The sequence below is a fragment of the Tenrec ecaudatus genome, chromosome 10 (assembly GCF_050624435.1).
Source record: "Tenrec ecaudatus isolate mTenEca1 chromosome 10, mTenEca1.hap1, whole genome shotgun sequence".
Taxonomy (NCBI): domain Eukaryota; kingdom Metazoa; phylum Chordata; class Mammalia; order Afrosoricida; family Tenrecidae; genus Tenrec; species Tenrec ecaudatus.
Window position 1 is genome coordinate 156,993,035 of NC_134539.1, and position 15,679 is coordinate 157,008,713.

At 44.6% G+C, this 15,679-nt stretch overlaps 1 protein-coding gene and 1 long non-coding RNA gene across 2 annotated transcripts in view; one reads left to right on the forward strand and one right to left on the reverse strand.

Moving 5' to 3' along the window:
* Positions 1–15,679, forward strand: part of LOC142460102 (E3 ubiquitin-protein ligase RNF213-like) — a 134,456-nt gene that overhangs the window by 109,349 nt on the left and 9,428 nt on the right. The window contains exons 50-60 of the mRNA XM_075562324.1: positions 422–532; positions 953–1,192; positions 1,555–1,636; positions 2,393–2,427; positions 3,928–4,022; positions 5,050–5,209; positions 7,637–7,817; positions 10,581–10,672; positions 11,237–11,488; positions 12,906–13,038; positions 15,539–15,622. Of these exons, the coding sequence (XP_075418439.1) occupies positions 422–532; positions 953–1,192; positions 1,555–1,636; positions 2,393–2,427; positions 3,928–4,022; positions 5,050–5,209; positions 7,637–7,817; positions 10,581–10,672; positions 11,237–11,488; positions 12,906–13,038; positions 15,539–15,622 (1,465 nt within the window). The remainder of the gene's footprint in view (positions 1–421; positions 533–952; positions 1,193–1,554; positions 1,637–2,392; positions 2,428–3,927; positions 4,023–5,049; positions 5,210–7,636; positions 7,818–10,580; positions 10,673–11,236; positions 11,489–12,905; positions 13,039–15,538; positions 15,623–15,679) is intronic.
* The window catches only part of LOC142460103 (uncharacterized), a 122,206-nt gene that overhangs the window by 88,310 nt on the left and 18,217 nt on the right, over positions 1–15,679 (reverse strand). The gene's annotated exons all lie outside the window — the stretch shown is intronic.

Genomic DNA, 15,679 nt, shown 5'->3' on the forward strand with positions numbered 1-15,679 from the left:
GGTTCATTATTCTTGAACACAGGCTCAATGCGTGCTTCGTCTAATAAAGCTGCAAGGCTTTCAGATTTATCTTTAGAGCGTTCACGCCGATTTCCTTTTGAGTCCCTGTGGCCCGGGCATTTTGCTGGCAAGAGGGGAGATAGAAATCCTCTTCCTGCTCAGGAAAAGTGTACACAGGTAGTGTGTTCTTCAGAAACAGGGCAAATGGTACTTCTGACACAGCTAACTGAAAAATATACTTTTAGGGAACGGTGCATATTGCAGCGCAGGGTCCCAGGAGCCTGGGGCCTTTGGAAAGGTTTCCTCACTTTTCCCATGGCTGGGAGTTTTTCCACATTTCATCTCATAATCATATATGGGTCACAGGAGATTACAAATGATCTGTATAAAATTTCAATTTCTCATGTCTTTGCGGTCTCAGGTCTTCAGGGAGCCTAAAACTCAGCATGAAGTCTACTTACTGCTGGCACTTTTTCGGGAACTCACGGTTTTGTACAGATCTCATAATGCAAACCTCCACCCAAAGCCTGAGGTGAGTCTCAACATGCAGGGCTTGTGTTGGGTCTCATTATTTGGATAGAAGTAACAGTCACAATAGACATTTGCCCACATATTTTTATCTAGGATGCAGAGTTTCCACTCATGTTAGGTACAGAGATGCTTTCCCATTAAACCAAAGTTTCTAGAGTTAAAGTTTGGAACATGAGGTGATGGTGCCCCCCAGACAGAGTCTAGCATTCAGTGCTGAAGTCAGTGGACCTGTGCTTGTTTATGAAAATGCTCTTCTCCAGAGAACTTTCCTGAAAAATGGCTGATCATTTAACCACAGCTGCTTTGAAATTTGATGTTTGATTTTAGAATGCATAGCTAGATATGAACAAACTTGAATTTTCTTAATAGTCTTCTCTGATATACTTTAATTAAAAGAAAACAAAAACATTTTTCTTGTCAGCAATGTGAAGCTGTGAACAGATTCATACAAGACACCAAGACCCTTTCTCCCCAAGCTGGAAGTTTTGCAACAGCCCTGGTGGCCAATGCTCTGCCACTGCTGACCACAGACACCCATGAAGGGGGTCTTGAAGCGACAGTAGCAGAGATGGCTGTCCATGCTGCAGCCATCCTTCTCTGTGTGCAGAACAAAGTCTTGGAACCCCTGAGGAACTTGGCCTTCTGCCCAGAGCACATGACGGTAAGGCTTGGGTGTGAATTACGTTGGCCTTTCCAGTCAAAACGGCAGTCGTTTGTCACTTTTGAGACTGTGCATAAGCATGCAGACGCTGGACACCTTCCTCTTCTGCATTCTCGTCTTGCCCCTTTTGTCTCATTTGATCTGTTAGCCCACAGCGATGGGCGGTTACATTTTCTCCACAGATAGCTTTTGAGGGCAGTGGGAAAGCAAACCAGAAGTTTACTTTCTTCTTTCTTCCAGGCTTCTTACTGAACAATATCAGCCCATCTGAAAGCTCACTTAGCTGAATCTAGCTCTACTTCACCCATTCATTCATTCATTCATTCACTCACTCACTATTTATTGATTTATTTTCCTTCTAGAATGCTTTTCTTCCAACTATGCCTGAAGACTTGCTGGCTCAAGCTAGGAATTGGGGAGGTCTGAAAGGAGTTCGCTGGTACAGTGAGTATGATGGGATCACACCACCCTCAACTCTGAGGAGCAATGACATGCCCCATGAAGCACTGATGGAGACTTGAGAGCCACTGGTTGATGAGTGAAGGTCCCATTCAGGTAGCTTTCTACCTGCTGCCTTTGTAAGCTTTGCAGAACCCGAGTGGCTTAAAGGAATTGATCGAAGACATTTTTCACTGATGATGAAGAGCCCTCAGGACACAGAATTCCCTGGAATGGAACATTAGGGAGCAGCCTGGCACCCACATCAGTGGTTCTTTCAAGAACCAGAGTACAGTACTGTTGACCAAAAGATAGGTCTCTCAAAACACAGAACTGAGAGACAGTAGAGTATAACTTTGATTTTATCAGAATTGTGTTACCTGGAATAAAAAAATCTTTTAAACTAGGTTTAAAAGTTGTTTTCAAAACATGCTAAGAATAAACAAGCTAAATGATAATAGGTGAGCATAAAAGATTGCCTTTCCCAGGAATGAGCTTCTAACTTACTTTCCCTTTGCTTTGTAAAATAAAATTCAAAATCATATTTTAATAACACACATGGTTTTCAAGGACCTAGAAGGTATCAGATCACTAATAACCAGCTTACGAAGTAGTTGAAAATTTTTGGAAATTTTTTTTTTTTATTTTGGGGGGAAATTTTCGGAAGACATCCACCATACATTCCATTTGTTACGTTTCCCTGTTGCATACAGGCGCTAGGTGAAACCTCTCTAGCTAACATGTACCCTGTTCTTCTCACAGCTTGCCCCAATGGTCATCCGTGCACTGTGGGAGAGGTGAGTCCACATGTCCTGGGAGGGTCTGGGAGCTCTAAGTGTGAATTCCTCTGGTTCTGGGGAGAGGGTGGAGAAAGCTGACTCACTCGGAGGACTGTCCCAGGTGTGCCCACCACACATCTGAGTGGTGCTAAGGTGTCTGCACAGTGAGGTTTGGGGAAGCCATGACACCATCCAGGGTTTCCTCCATTTGCCCAGTGGGTGTTGGACTAGATGGTTCTTTATTGGGAAATCCTTTAGTCTACCTTGTGCACTGCAGAATGTTTTCTCTGGCCGCGTGCCACTAGATGCCAGTAGTACACCTGTCCTCGCTCCAGTGAGACGACCAGAACCATGGCCATGACTGGACATCCTTCCTTGCTACGGCAGCATGCGATCACAGGTCCTCAGAGAATGGCAAAGCGTTGAGTAGACTGTCGGTTGTATCACTCCCCAAGAAAGTGGATAGGGTGAAGACACTATAGGAAGGGGAGACTAGGAAGACTGTTAACCCTGAGGGGAAAGAGTGGGCATTCCTCCTAACCAAATCCCTCAGCATCTTGCCCAGGCCCCCCACCCCCTTTCAGAGTATCTACTTGCTCAGCAACAATCTCAAGTGACCAGAAGAAAGCTCTCTGATCAAGTCACAGGGAAAATGGAATACATGCACAATTCATCTTGTTGAGCTTCATGCGCTGCTTTGACCAGGATACAAGTGACAAAAATGGTTTCTTTCCAAGGTCTCTCCCAGCTCTAAAAAATCTGATGACCTCAGAGTCTGTGACTGTTTGATCTATGATAGGCTGCGATCCATGCACACAATCTGATTTGGGGGGAAATGAGCCTTTGGAAGCAGTAATCTTATGGTGGGATTTTTTTTCTTTTATACTAAAAATGTTCCATTAAAGTTAAGGAAATTGGTTTGGAAGATACTGTAGTAATCCTAGTGTTAAAGAATTATGCTCTAGGACAGCGATTCTCAACCTGGGTGTTGCGGCCCCTTTGGGGGTGTGAAACAACCCTTTCACAGGGGTTGCCTCCTGCATATCAGATATTTGCATTATGAGTCATAACAGTAGAAAAATTACAGTTATAAAGTAGCGACAAATATCATTTTATGGTTGGGGGTCACCACAACATGAGGAACTGTATTAAAAGGTTGCGGCATTAGGAAGGTTGAGGACCACTGCTCTAGGGAACAGTGTGTTATATGCACAAAGATGAGACAGTGAGGAATATGCGAAAGAAAGCTTGAGTTTATGCTTCTTTCTATAAAGAGTCACTATTTGAATATAAAATCTTTCCTGTTTAAAAAAATGCAAATTTTCCGTGTCATGTATAATTTGCATGGAACATCAACCCTGGCCCCCTAGCTCAGGTGAATTATATATAATCTAGAATAAACAAACCTGGTGGCACTCCCTCCCTCCTGTGATAAGAATGTTCGTTGACGTGATAGATTTGCGCATAAAACGATATCAGCTCCAAACTGAGCGTGACTCATATCTGTCTCTACCCCAGTGCGGCATGCCGATGCAGCAGAGCTATTGCATTGACTGTGGTCTTCCAGTTGGAGGTGTTAATCACAGACCCCATGAAGGCTTTCATGTTATCACGTATGTAAGACTGTATTTTCTTTCTAGGTCGTCAAACTATGGTCTTCTGAGTAGTTTCTATTCTAGCTGATAAACTGATAGTAAATATGACACATGTGGACTTGTGTACCAGTGCCAAGGTCCCTGTGGCCATACAGCCATGCGGTGTTTGATTTATCAGTGGTAACTGGGCTCTGAAGCCCAAATCAACCTCCATTTTCATACTTCAGTGCCTTCCATTTGGACCTCAGGCTTGCCCCCAAGTAGAAACATGCTTGACATCAACGTTTCACCTAGTTCAAGGGAGAACATTTATATCGGGAAGAACAAAAGCTAGACATTCATTTATCTAAGGGAAATCTACCACAACTTGTGAGTTATCTTAGCTTTTCCAAATTTCATTTTGGTTTTGGAAAGACATAGTCAATCTTGGCAAATATCAAACGTCAGAATCCAGATGAAAATGTGATCTCACGCTCACACTTGCTCAAGATGGGATGCTCCTGAACTCTTCTGCTGTGGTCATAGTTTCAATATTCTAACCCATTCTCCCCATAAACTACCAGAGCATGCTAACATTCTGGTGTTTACACAACTGAATGCACTTATCAGACTGCATCTCCCATCTGGCTGTGACCCGGATGATGTGGAAGCCACTGGACTTGGAAAAGCAGAAAATGTGTGCAGATCCCCAGGCTGATGTTGAAGGTCCCAGGCTCAAGCTACCCTTATCCTGCCTGCACCACCACCACCCCCCACCCCACACATACACACAAGATCCCAGTGGCAGCAGCAGATCCAGTCCCCCGTCCTAACTGCGTCCAGGGGCAGCACAAACAGCCTCAAACTGACCACTTTCCACACGCAGTGCCATGAGCTTTGGACCAGTCAGTCAAGGACATCAAGAAAGAAAAGTCTCTGGGAGTGTGGCCTGGACTTAGTAGCTTAAGAAATGCTTCACATGCCTTTCTTCCAAACTGTGAACCTAGTCTCCTGTCCTCAGATTCTGATTCTTAATCCTCACCCTGTTTTCCCTTGTCCTTTCCAGAAATGACGCGGACAGAACTCAGACTGGGCACGTGCTGGGGAGCCCTGCTAACAGAAATGCGGTGGCAGTCTCTGACCGAGAGCTCTCCCCCATGGTCTTCATTCTTCTCCGGCTGCTCACTCATTTGGCTCTGCTTTTGGGAGCTGCCCGAAGTCCCCAGGTATAGCCCAGCCCTTCCAACTATGGATATACTCACAGTACTGACCGCCTCTAGGTTTTCCCACCTGAGTGCTGCTGTCAGAAAAATCCTTGCTGCCTCTTTCGGATACTGGTAACCTAAGCCACAGAGAAGGAGCCCCGGTGAGACAAATGTAAAATGCTTGGCCACAAACCAGAATGATGGCATCTGAACTCATCCAGAGGCTCTGTGAGAGGAAGTCCTGCTGATCTGAAACCAGGAAGAGCAAATCCTAACAAACCCTATGAGAAGTTGTGCTCAGTCACCTGGGATCTCCCGGAGTCAGCACTGACTCGAAGGCACCCAGGAACACAACAATCATCAACAAAGTGACGTGAAATTTGCATAGCCACGTCTCTCACTGCCATATATGGAGATGTGGGAGACCGTCCCTTCAGCTTATGGACAGTCTCTTTGAAATGAACCATTGATGGCTTCGGCCCCTTCCCAGGAGTGCAAGAGCTACTGTAATCAGAGCTTTGCCCAGGTCTGCCTGGCAGCTCTAGAGAAGGGTCGATGTTTCCTGTGACTGAGAATCAACCAGAATAGAGAGGAGGACAGACTGCGCAAACACTCCATTCACTTTGATGCTATAAAAGCCCATCACTTTTCCTTTCCTTTTTTAATAAATCATATTATTGAGGGCTTCTACAATCTTGTCATAATGCATCCATCCATCCACGTGTCAAGCACATTTGTATATACATTTGTTGTCATCATCACTCTCAAAACATTTGCTTTCTACTTGAGCCCTTGGTATCAGCTCATTTTCCCCTCCTCCCTTCCCCACCCTCGATAATTTATAAATTATTTTTTTTTTCCATGTTTTACAATGTCTGATGTTTGCCTTCACCCACTTTTCTGTTGTCCGTCACCTAGGGAGGGAATTATATGTAGCTCATTGTGATTAGTTCCCTCTTTCTCCACCACCTTCCCCTTCTCATTATTGGTCCTAAGGGATTTATCTGTCCTGGATTCTCCATGTTTCCAGCGTCGACCTGTACCCATGTGCATGCTCTGGTCTAGCCAGATGTGTAAGGTAAAATTAGGGTCATGATAGTGGGGGCGGGGAAGAATTTAAGAACTACAGGAACACTGTATGTTTCATTGTTGCTACATTGCACCCTAACTGGCTTATCTCCTTCCCACAAGCCTTCTGTAAGGGGATGACCAGTTGCCTACAGGTAGGCTTTGGGTCCTCACTCCACACTCCCCCTCATTCACAATGATATGATTTGTTGTTCTTCGATGCCTGATACCTGATCCCTTCGGCACCTCATGATCACACAGGCTGGTGTGCTTCTTCCATGTGAACTTTGTTGCTTCTCAGCTAGATGACCACTTGTTTATCTTCAAACCTTTAAGATCCTAGATGTTATATCTTTTGTAGCCGGGCACCATTAGCTTTCTTCACCACATTTGTTTATACACCTGCTTTGTCTTCAGCAATCGTGTCGGGAAGGTGAGCATCATGGAATGCCAGTTTGATAGAACAAAGTGTTCTTACATTGAGGGGGTACTTGAGTACAGGTCCAATGTCCCATTTGCTACCTTAATACTAAACCTACAAATATATGTACATAGATCTATTTGCCCATCCTCATATATATACATATATATATATATATATATATACATATGTACATGACTGTATTTAGACCTCTATAAATGCTCTTTGCCTCCTAGTTCTTTCCTCTATTTTGTTTTACTTTCCTCCTATGCCACTATCATGTTTGACCTTCTTTCAGCTCTCTGCTTCCTCTCGGCCACATTGCACTTGATTGAACCCCACAAGGCATTCTGTGACCTCCTTGCCATCAAATTTAGATCTCTTGTTGTTCCCTTGTCCATGGGTTTGTTAACAACTACTTCCTTTCCCCTGCTTCCCCCTGTCCCATGTCCTCCTGGAAGCGTGTCCCATTGTTTTCTCCTCCAGAGTGTTTATCCTGCCTATCTTATCTAGATAGACTTGCAGAGATAATATTATGTACAAAAAAAGACAAGACAGAGCAAAACAAATCAACAAAAGAAAACAAAACAACAGAAAAAGAAAAGCCTATAAATGGTTTAGGGTCTCTTTGTTGACCTTTAGGGGTGTTTTCCTGTTGAGTTTGATGGGGTGCCATGCCCTGGCCCCAAAATCTGTTCTTGGTACACGCTGGGGACGTTGTTGCTCTGTTCCCCTTGATGTTCTATTGCACATCCTTAGCGTTTCGCCTCGGTGTGGTGGGGCCAGATCGAAAGCCATCATTTTCCAATAGAAATTATTTCATTCTTGTCCCAGCCACTGGCCATTGGTGTTGACTCACATAGACCACTCTCTGAATTTCATTTAGCTACCCCCTGATAATGAACTTGCCATCTGGGTGATAAACAAGATCTTCACCACGTGTCTCATTGCTCCCGCAGGCCCTGCAATACATCATTAAGCCTCCAGCAAAGGACCCAAAAAGGTTTCTCCAGCAGCATATCCAGAAAGACTTGGAGCAGCTGACAAAGACCCTGGGCAAGAGCGCCGATGAGGTCGCCAACGTGGTGCACCTGATCCTGAGCAGCCTCCTCAGAGAGCATGAGTCCCATTCTGGGCAGAGTAAGGAAGATGGGAAGGGGTGTGTGGGCAGGGGATCGCTGGGCACAACTGCAGAGAAACCAGGCTTGTCCTGAGGCCCAGAATGAAATGAAATGATGGCTCCTGGAAGGTGACACACCAGTCGGAAAGCAGGAGGAGCCTCACTTGCCAGAGGACTCACGTGGCTGGGTCAATCCCCATGAAGGAAGTGAATGCTGACACTCACTGGGGGGTTGTATTCATACATCTGTGCTATGTTTGAGGTACCTTCTGCTTGTCATAAAACTAGTAGAAGACTGGCCTAACATGTTCAGCCATTCATAATTTGGAAAGGGGCAGGGTACAAAATATTATCACTGAGCTAATTTTCCTATTTTATTTTTTAATCATTTTATTAGGGGCTCATACAGCTTTATCACAATCTATACATACATCAGTTGTGTAAAGCACATTTGTACATTCATTGCCCTCATCATTCTCAAAACATTTACTCTCTACTTAAGCCCCTGGCATCAGGTCCTCATTTTTTCCCCTCCCTCCCCACTTCCCCCTCACTTATTATTTTGTCATATCTTGCCCTCTCCGGCATCTCCCTTCACCCACTTTTCTGTTGTCCATCCCCCAGGGAGATGGTCACATGTAGATCCTTGTAATCGGTTCCCCCTTTCAAACCCACTCTCCCTCTACCCTCCCAGTATCACCACTCACGCCACTGGTCCTGAAGGGATCAACCACCCTGGATTCCTTGTGTTTCCAGTTCCTATCTGCACCAGTGTACATCCTCTGGTCTAGCCAGATTTGCAAGGTAGAATTGGGATCGTGATAGTGGTGGGAAGGAGAAAGCATTTAGGAACTAGAGGATAGTTGTATATTTGATCGTTGCTACATCGCAACCTGACTGGCTTATTTCCTCCCCGAGACCCTTCTGTAAGGGGATGTCCAGTGGCTTGCAAATGGGCTTTGAGTCTCTACTCTGCACCACCCCCACCCCCCTCATTCACTATGATATTTTTTGTTCTGATGATGCCTGATACCTGATCCTTCGACACCTCATGATCCCACAGGCTGGTGTACTTCTTCCATGTGGGCTTTGTTGCTTCTCAGCTAGATGGCCGCTTGTTTACCTGCAAGCCTTTAAGACCCCAGACGCTGTATCTTTCGATAGCTGGGCACCATCAGCTTTCTTCACTACATTTGCTTATGCACCCGCTCCATCTTCACAGGTCATGCCGGGAAGGTGAGCACCACACAATGCCAACTTAATAGAAGAAAGTATTCCCACATTGAGGGAGCACCTCAGTGGAGGGCCAATGTCCTTCTGCTACCCACTACCAAATAGATCTATTTCCCCATCCTCATACACAAATACATCTGCATATGCACATGGCTTCATCCAGACCCTTATAAGCATCCCTTGCCTCCCAGCTCTTTCCTCCATCTCCTCCGACTTTCAATTTTCCTATTTTAAAAAGTAAAAGGTATATAATAAACTTTAGTAAACTGGTGATTTCAAGGAGCTCTGGTGGTCCAGGGGATTAAACACTGGGGTGGTAAGAGAAGTGTCAACGTTTGAACTCAACAGTCATTCCACAGAGTAAAGATGAGGCCTCATCTTCTGTCAAGATTGCGACCTCAGTAGCCCGACAGGACAGGTCCACTCTGTCTTTTGAAGACATTGTGAATTGGGACTGACTTGAAGGCAGTCGGTTCCCTTTTGGGTTTTCTTGTTTTTTAAAACATCTTATTGGGGGCTCGTACAATTCTTATCACAATCCCGACATACATCCATTGTGTCAAGCACATTTGAACATTTACTGCCATTTTCATTCTCAAAATATTTGCCTACTACTTGACCCCTTTGTATTGACTGCTCATTTTCCCCCTCCATCCCCACTCCAAGAACCCTTCATAATTCATAAATTATTATTTTGTCATATGTTATACTGTCTGATGTCTCCCCTCCCCTCCTTTCTCTGCTGTCCATACCCCAGGGAGGAGGCTATACGTAGATTGTTGTAATCAGTTCCCCCTCTCTACCCTGCATTCCCTCTGCCCTCCAGGCATCGCCACTCTCACCACTGGTCCTGAAGAGGTCATCTCTCTTGGATCCCCTATCCTTTTTGGTTTTCTTAATGGGAGAACTAAGTATAGCTTTAGTGTCTTTAATTTCTCTTTTTAAAGTGTCATGATGACAATGTCATTTAAAATAATAACAATTTCAACAGGAATTAAAAGTCCTGTGGCACGAGGAGAAGCTGTTTCTACTTCAGCTGCTTTCTTTCCAGAAAGGAGCATCATTCTATAGTTCACATTGATCAAGCCCTGATTTGAGCCTGAGCCTCTCCTCTGGTGGGACTTCAAAGGAGGCGAGCTCGTCCGCTGTCACAGTGATTTTACTGACTGAGTCTTGGAAGCATTCCCGCAGTGTCTGCAGCATCCTGCATCCATACAAGCATCACGGGACCACACATTTATGTGCCAGCTCAGTGGTGGCGGCTGGGATGGGTGGCCACCAGTACATTCTAGACTTTGCATTGTAATTCCTGTCCTTATTGCCATTTTGGTCAGAACAGCTTTAAAGTCATGACTACTGGGGCTGGGGAAATTTTAGAGACTGAAGTATTGTCACAAAAATCATCAAGTTGCTGGTAGCAGCCGGCACCATTTGAAAGTACTTTGGATAATTTAGGAAAGGAATCACCACTCCAAAATGGAACATCATTTCAATGTCCTGCTTATTTGGGGTTTGAAAAGAGTAACCCACACGTGTGGTTGTCTTTGTAGGACTTTTACAATTTGATGCAAGACTGCCAACCAAGAAGATGAGAAACACTTGGGAAAAGGCTGTTAAAGAGAGAATTCTCTCGGAGCTGGAGGTAGGTGACAAAGACCACCTGGCTACTTTCCCTCAGAGAGGGGCTGCTATCTGGGCGCCCAGGAGCTCTCTGTAGCTTCTGAAAGCTCTGTCCAAAGCCAGCTCTTTGGGTGTTCTCTGACTCCGGTCACTCCATCCCGTCGTACCTAACTCATCTCACCTCCTGGGGCGGTAAGAGAGCCAGGTAAGAGAAGTGCTAGGTCAGTTGTGTTTCCATTACACTTGACGGTAGAAGGGTGAGCATAGAGGGAGAGAGACCAGACCATCATGTGGATGTCCATCACAAACACACTACTATTAAGGCATGAATTATTCCTTGCTAGATAAGAATATTATCGACAGTAACTAAGTCCATCAGCAAATAGGAGCCAGTAGTAAAAGAATGGGAACAAAAATACAGGTCCCATCCTGTGGGGAGACAGAATCCTACAAATGGAGATAACAAACAGGAATATTTGCTTAAGTACTTTAATCAAACAGACTCCTTAGTACATCAATAAAGTCAACAGGTGTCCTAGTCTGCTGATGGCAGTATCTTACAGAATTCTACATCATATTCTTCTAGCATCTAGATCAGACACTGCTGACTGTGAATACTCGCATCAGCCAAGATGAACGCATCAGCTCCAACCCTGTGGCCAAGATCATCTATGGTGACCCGGCGACCTTCCTATGCCACCTGCCCCAGAAGAGTGCAGTCCACTGTTCTAAGATCTGGAGCTGCCGAAAAAGAATCACGGTCGAACACCTGCAGCACATAGTGGAGCAGAAGAATGGCAAGGAAGCTGTGCCCCTCCTCTGGCAGTTCCTACAGAAGGTAAGCCACCATGGGAGCCTGTGTTTCTACACAGGTGTCGCCTGGAGGGAGACCAGAAGGTCCCAGGCTCTTGTTTAATATTATTCTTAAAAACAGAACATCTAACGGATATCTTAAGTGCTTTCACTGAAAGAGAATTCCGTCGCAGATGATCCTGGAATAGAGTAGAACTCTTACCCCCACCCCCCAAAATTATACAGAAGTCTAGAAACATAAAGTCACTGCTAGCATCTAGACCATGTTGGATTTTGTAATAGCCCAGGAAGGGAAGGCAGCACACAACTGCAACAACGGACGGAAACACACCAATGAGCCTGAAGAGGGGGCAGAAAAAGGCAATGATCTGTTAGGATGTATAAAGTGGGAGCCAACTGAACACCTAACAACAAAATAAATAAAGAACTTGAGGGCCAGAAGAGTAACTCCCGATCGTTCATAAGAAATTTCCCTGATCACTGCAGAGGCGTGTAACACGCCTACCAAAGGCTGGTCACATGCCAGTGCCTGTTAAATGGATTTTTAAAATAAATAAAAATTCTCTAACCCAAAACAAAGAAATTAAATGTGTCCCTTGTTCCTAACCCATCTAGGCTGAGGCTGAAGGGTGGACAACAGGATGAGTGAGTGTGTATTGGCAGTGGTAGAAGTAGGGGTATACCAGCCGGACGTGTTGGAATTAGAAATCCTCAGTTTGTGACATTAATCCATTTGCTCTTTACGGTCTACAATATAATTTTCAGTCATTCTGTCCATGGGCTAGTATTTTCTGTCTATCAAGGATTAAGATGATTCACAAGTTCCTGCTAGTCAGTTACAGAAATGTAATCAATACTAGGAAAGGCTTCCTATTAACACTGGGACATCGCACTAACATGCACCAAACCAAAACTCATCAAGTCCATGGCGACGCCCAGCAACCCTCAAGGGTTGAACTGCCCCGTGGGTGTTCAAGACTGTGACTGTCTACGGGAATTGAAAGCTTCCTCTTTCTCCTGCACGGATGTGCATGGTTAGAGTCCATTGAAAACGTTCACATGTTAGGTCTTCAATACAACATCCAGGAATCCTTCCACCCACTACTGTCCCATTTCTTGGCCTTTTTGCTTTCAACAGTTTCTCTCCATCCCCGACTCACCCGCCATCTGGCAAACTCGTTGATATGTGCGCGCCATGAGGCGGCAACTCAGCTCTGCTAAGGCCAAGAGCCGTGTTTCACACTTTGCAAGCAGTCAGTAGATAGTTGCCAGAAGAGTAATTGGACCTTTTCTCTATTTCCAAGCTCTAGGATGTGTCACCATGTCAGAAGGCACATTGATGGATTAAACCCCTAATCCAAGCCCTGAGCCAACCCCCAAAGATGTCTCCCAGTATCATGTTCTAGGTGCATCAAGTATCATGGGTGATCTTCCCTTCCCAGGAAGCAGAACTGAGACTGGTGAGATTCTTGCCTGAGATTTTGGCCCTGCAAAGGAACCTAGTGAAGCGATTCCAGAATGTTCCCGAAGTTGAATACGGATCCCTCAGGAATTTTATTGACAGTCACAATTCAGGTACGACACTACTCTGGCAAGAGATCAGGATTGTGTTGGGTGACTCAAGGGAACCCTCCAACTGGGACAGACTGCCAGGCACACTCTACACCCTCGGCTTCCAGCAAGAGCCAAAAGGGTCCCCTGAGTCCCCAAACACATGAGCAGTTATGTTTGCAGTTGAAAAGCACTTCCCTCTTTCTTGATCCTCAAACTTAACTCTCATGTTAAAGCCGCATTTTAACTGCGTGGTGATGACACGCAGATGCACAGTTGGTTCTGGCCAAAGAGAGTGCCATCGTGGATTGAGCCCCTTTGAATCCCCTCTGCCCATGAACCAGGGATGTGAATAAGTTTGCTAACATGCAGAGTGCACTGGAAAGTGGGCGGTTTCAGATGCAGTTAGGTGAAAAGTTACCATCCTGTCTCTCAATCTCCCTTAGGATTCATTTATATGTGTCCTAGTTTTTAATACATTCTACTTCTTTTTTTTTACATTCTACTTCTTATTGAGGTTTTTATCTATTTTACTTTGTTATTCTTGTTAGGTTTTGTTGTGGTTGTCTCTTTTTTTAAAAATCATTTTATTGGGGGCTCATACAACTCTTTTCACAATCCATACATCCATCCACTGTGTCAAGCACATTTGTACATTTGTTGCCATCATCATTCCCAAAACATTTGCTTTCTACTTGAGCCCTTGGTATCAGCTCATTTTCCCCCTCACTCCCCACTTGATAACTTGTAAATTATTATTTGATAACTTGTAAATTATTAAATCTTGATAACTTGTAAATTATTATTTTGAATGAAATCTTGATAAGTTGAAATCTTGATAACTTGTAAATTATTATTATTTTGTCATATCTTACACTGTCCGATGTCTCCCTTCACCCACTTTTCTGTTGTCCATCCCCCAGGGAGGGGTTTACATGTAGATCCTTATAAATGGTTCCCCCTTTCTACCTCACCTTCCTTCCACCCTCCGGTATCGCCACTCTCAGCACTGTTCCTGAAGAATTCATTTGCCCTGGATTCCCTGTGTTTCCAGTTCCTATCTGTATCAGTGTACAGCCTCTGGTCTAGCCAGATTTCTAAGGTAGAATTAGGATTATGATAGTGGGTCCAGGGGAGCATTTAAGAACGATAGGAAACACACCAGACAAAGCAGGTGCATGGGCAAGTGCGGTGAAGAAAGCTGATGGTGTCCAGTTGTCAGAATATATAGAATCTGGGGTCCCATAGCCTGGAAGATAAACAAGGGGCCATCTAACTGAAAAACAACAAAGCCCACATAGAAAATGCACATCAGCCTGTGAGATGACAAGGCATCAAAGGGATCAGGTATCAGGCATCAAAGACAAAAAAATCATAGCACTGTGAATGAGGGGGAGTGCAGAGTGGGGACCCAGGACCTATCTGGGGGTATTTGGACATCCCCTTGCAGAAGGGTTGTGGTTTTCCTCTAGTTCTTGAATGCTTCCTCCTCCCCACTATCATGATCCCAATTCTACCTTACATAATCGGCTGGGCCGGGAGATGTACACTGGCGCAGATAGGAACTGAAAATACGGGGAATCCAGGACAGATGAGCCCCTCGGGACCAGTGGTGAGAGTGGCAATATCAGGGAAGGCGAAAGGAGGGTGAGGGAGAAAGGGGAAACAGATGACAAGGTCTACATGTAACTTCCTCCCTGGAGGACAGACAGCAGAGACCTGGGTGAGAAAGATGTCGGATGGTGTAAGATTTGATAAAATAATAAATATTTATAAATTATCAAGGGTTCAGGGGGAGGGGGAACAGGGATGGAGGGGAAAAATAAGCTGAAACCAAATAAAAAGCGGGTGTTTTGAGAATGATGATGGCAAGATATGTACGGATGTGCTGGACACAAATGATGTATGTACGGATTGCAAAAAGAGTTTTATGAGCCCCTAATAAAATGATTTTAAAAATTTTTGAAAGTTGTATGTTTCATCATTGCTACATTGCACCCTTCTGTAAGGGGATGTCTAGTTGCCTATACGCAGGCAATCTGCACTCCCCCTCATTCATAATGATAGGATTTTTTGTTCTTTGATGCCTGATCCCTTCGACACCTCATGGTCACACAGGCTGGTGTGCTTCTTCCATGTGGGCTTTGTTCCTTCTCAGCTAAATGACCGCTTGTTTACCTTCAAGCCGTTAAGACCCCAGGTGCTATATCTTTTGATGGCCGGCTGTTTCTTACTGTTTTTCTGTATATGAAACCGAGGATAGGTGAATCTAGAGACAGTAACTGGATGAATGGGGTATGGAGAAATTAACGGGGAAAATGGAGAGCTAGTAATTATGAGCACAAGAATGAAGCAATGTTCTAAAGCTGATTGTGGTGATGACTGTACAACACTTCTTAATGTGACTGAATTGTATGATATGTGAACTATATGCCAATAAAACTGTTGAAAACATAAAGAGCGTGTCATGACTGGTGTGACCTAGACTGGCTTGTGTTCTTATGTGTTTTTATTTTGGGCTCAGATGGTTTGAAGCAGTTGTTTCGCAGCAGAATCACTATCTTTCTGTCAACATGGAACAAGCTGAGGAGCTCACTTGAGACTAATGGTGAGTGGCAACATTCCCCTTTGACAAATGACATGACAGGAAGACCATTCTCACAAC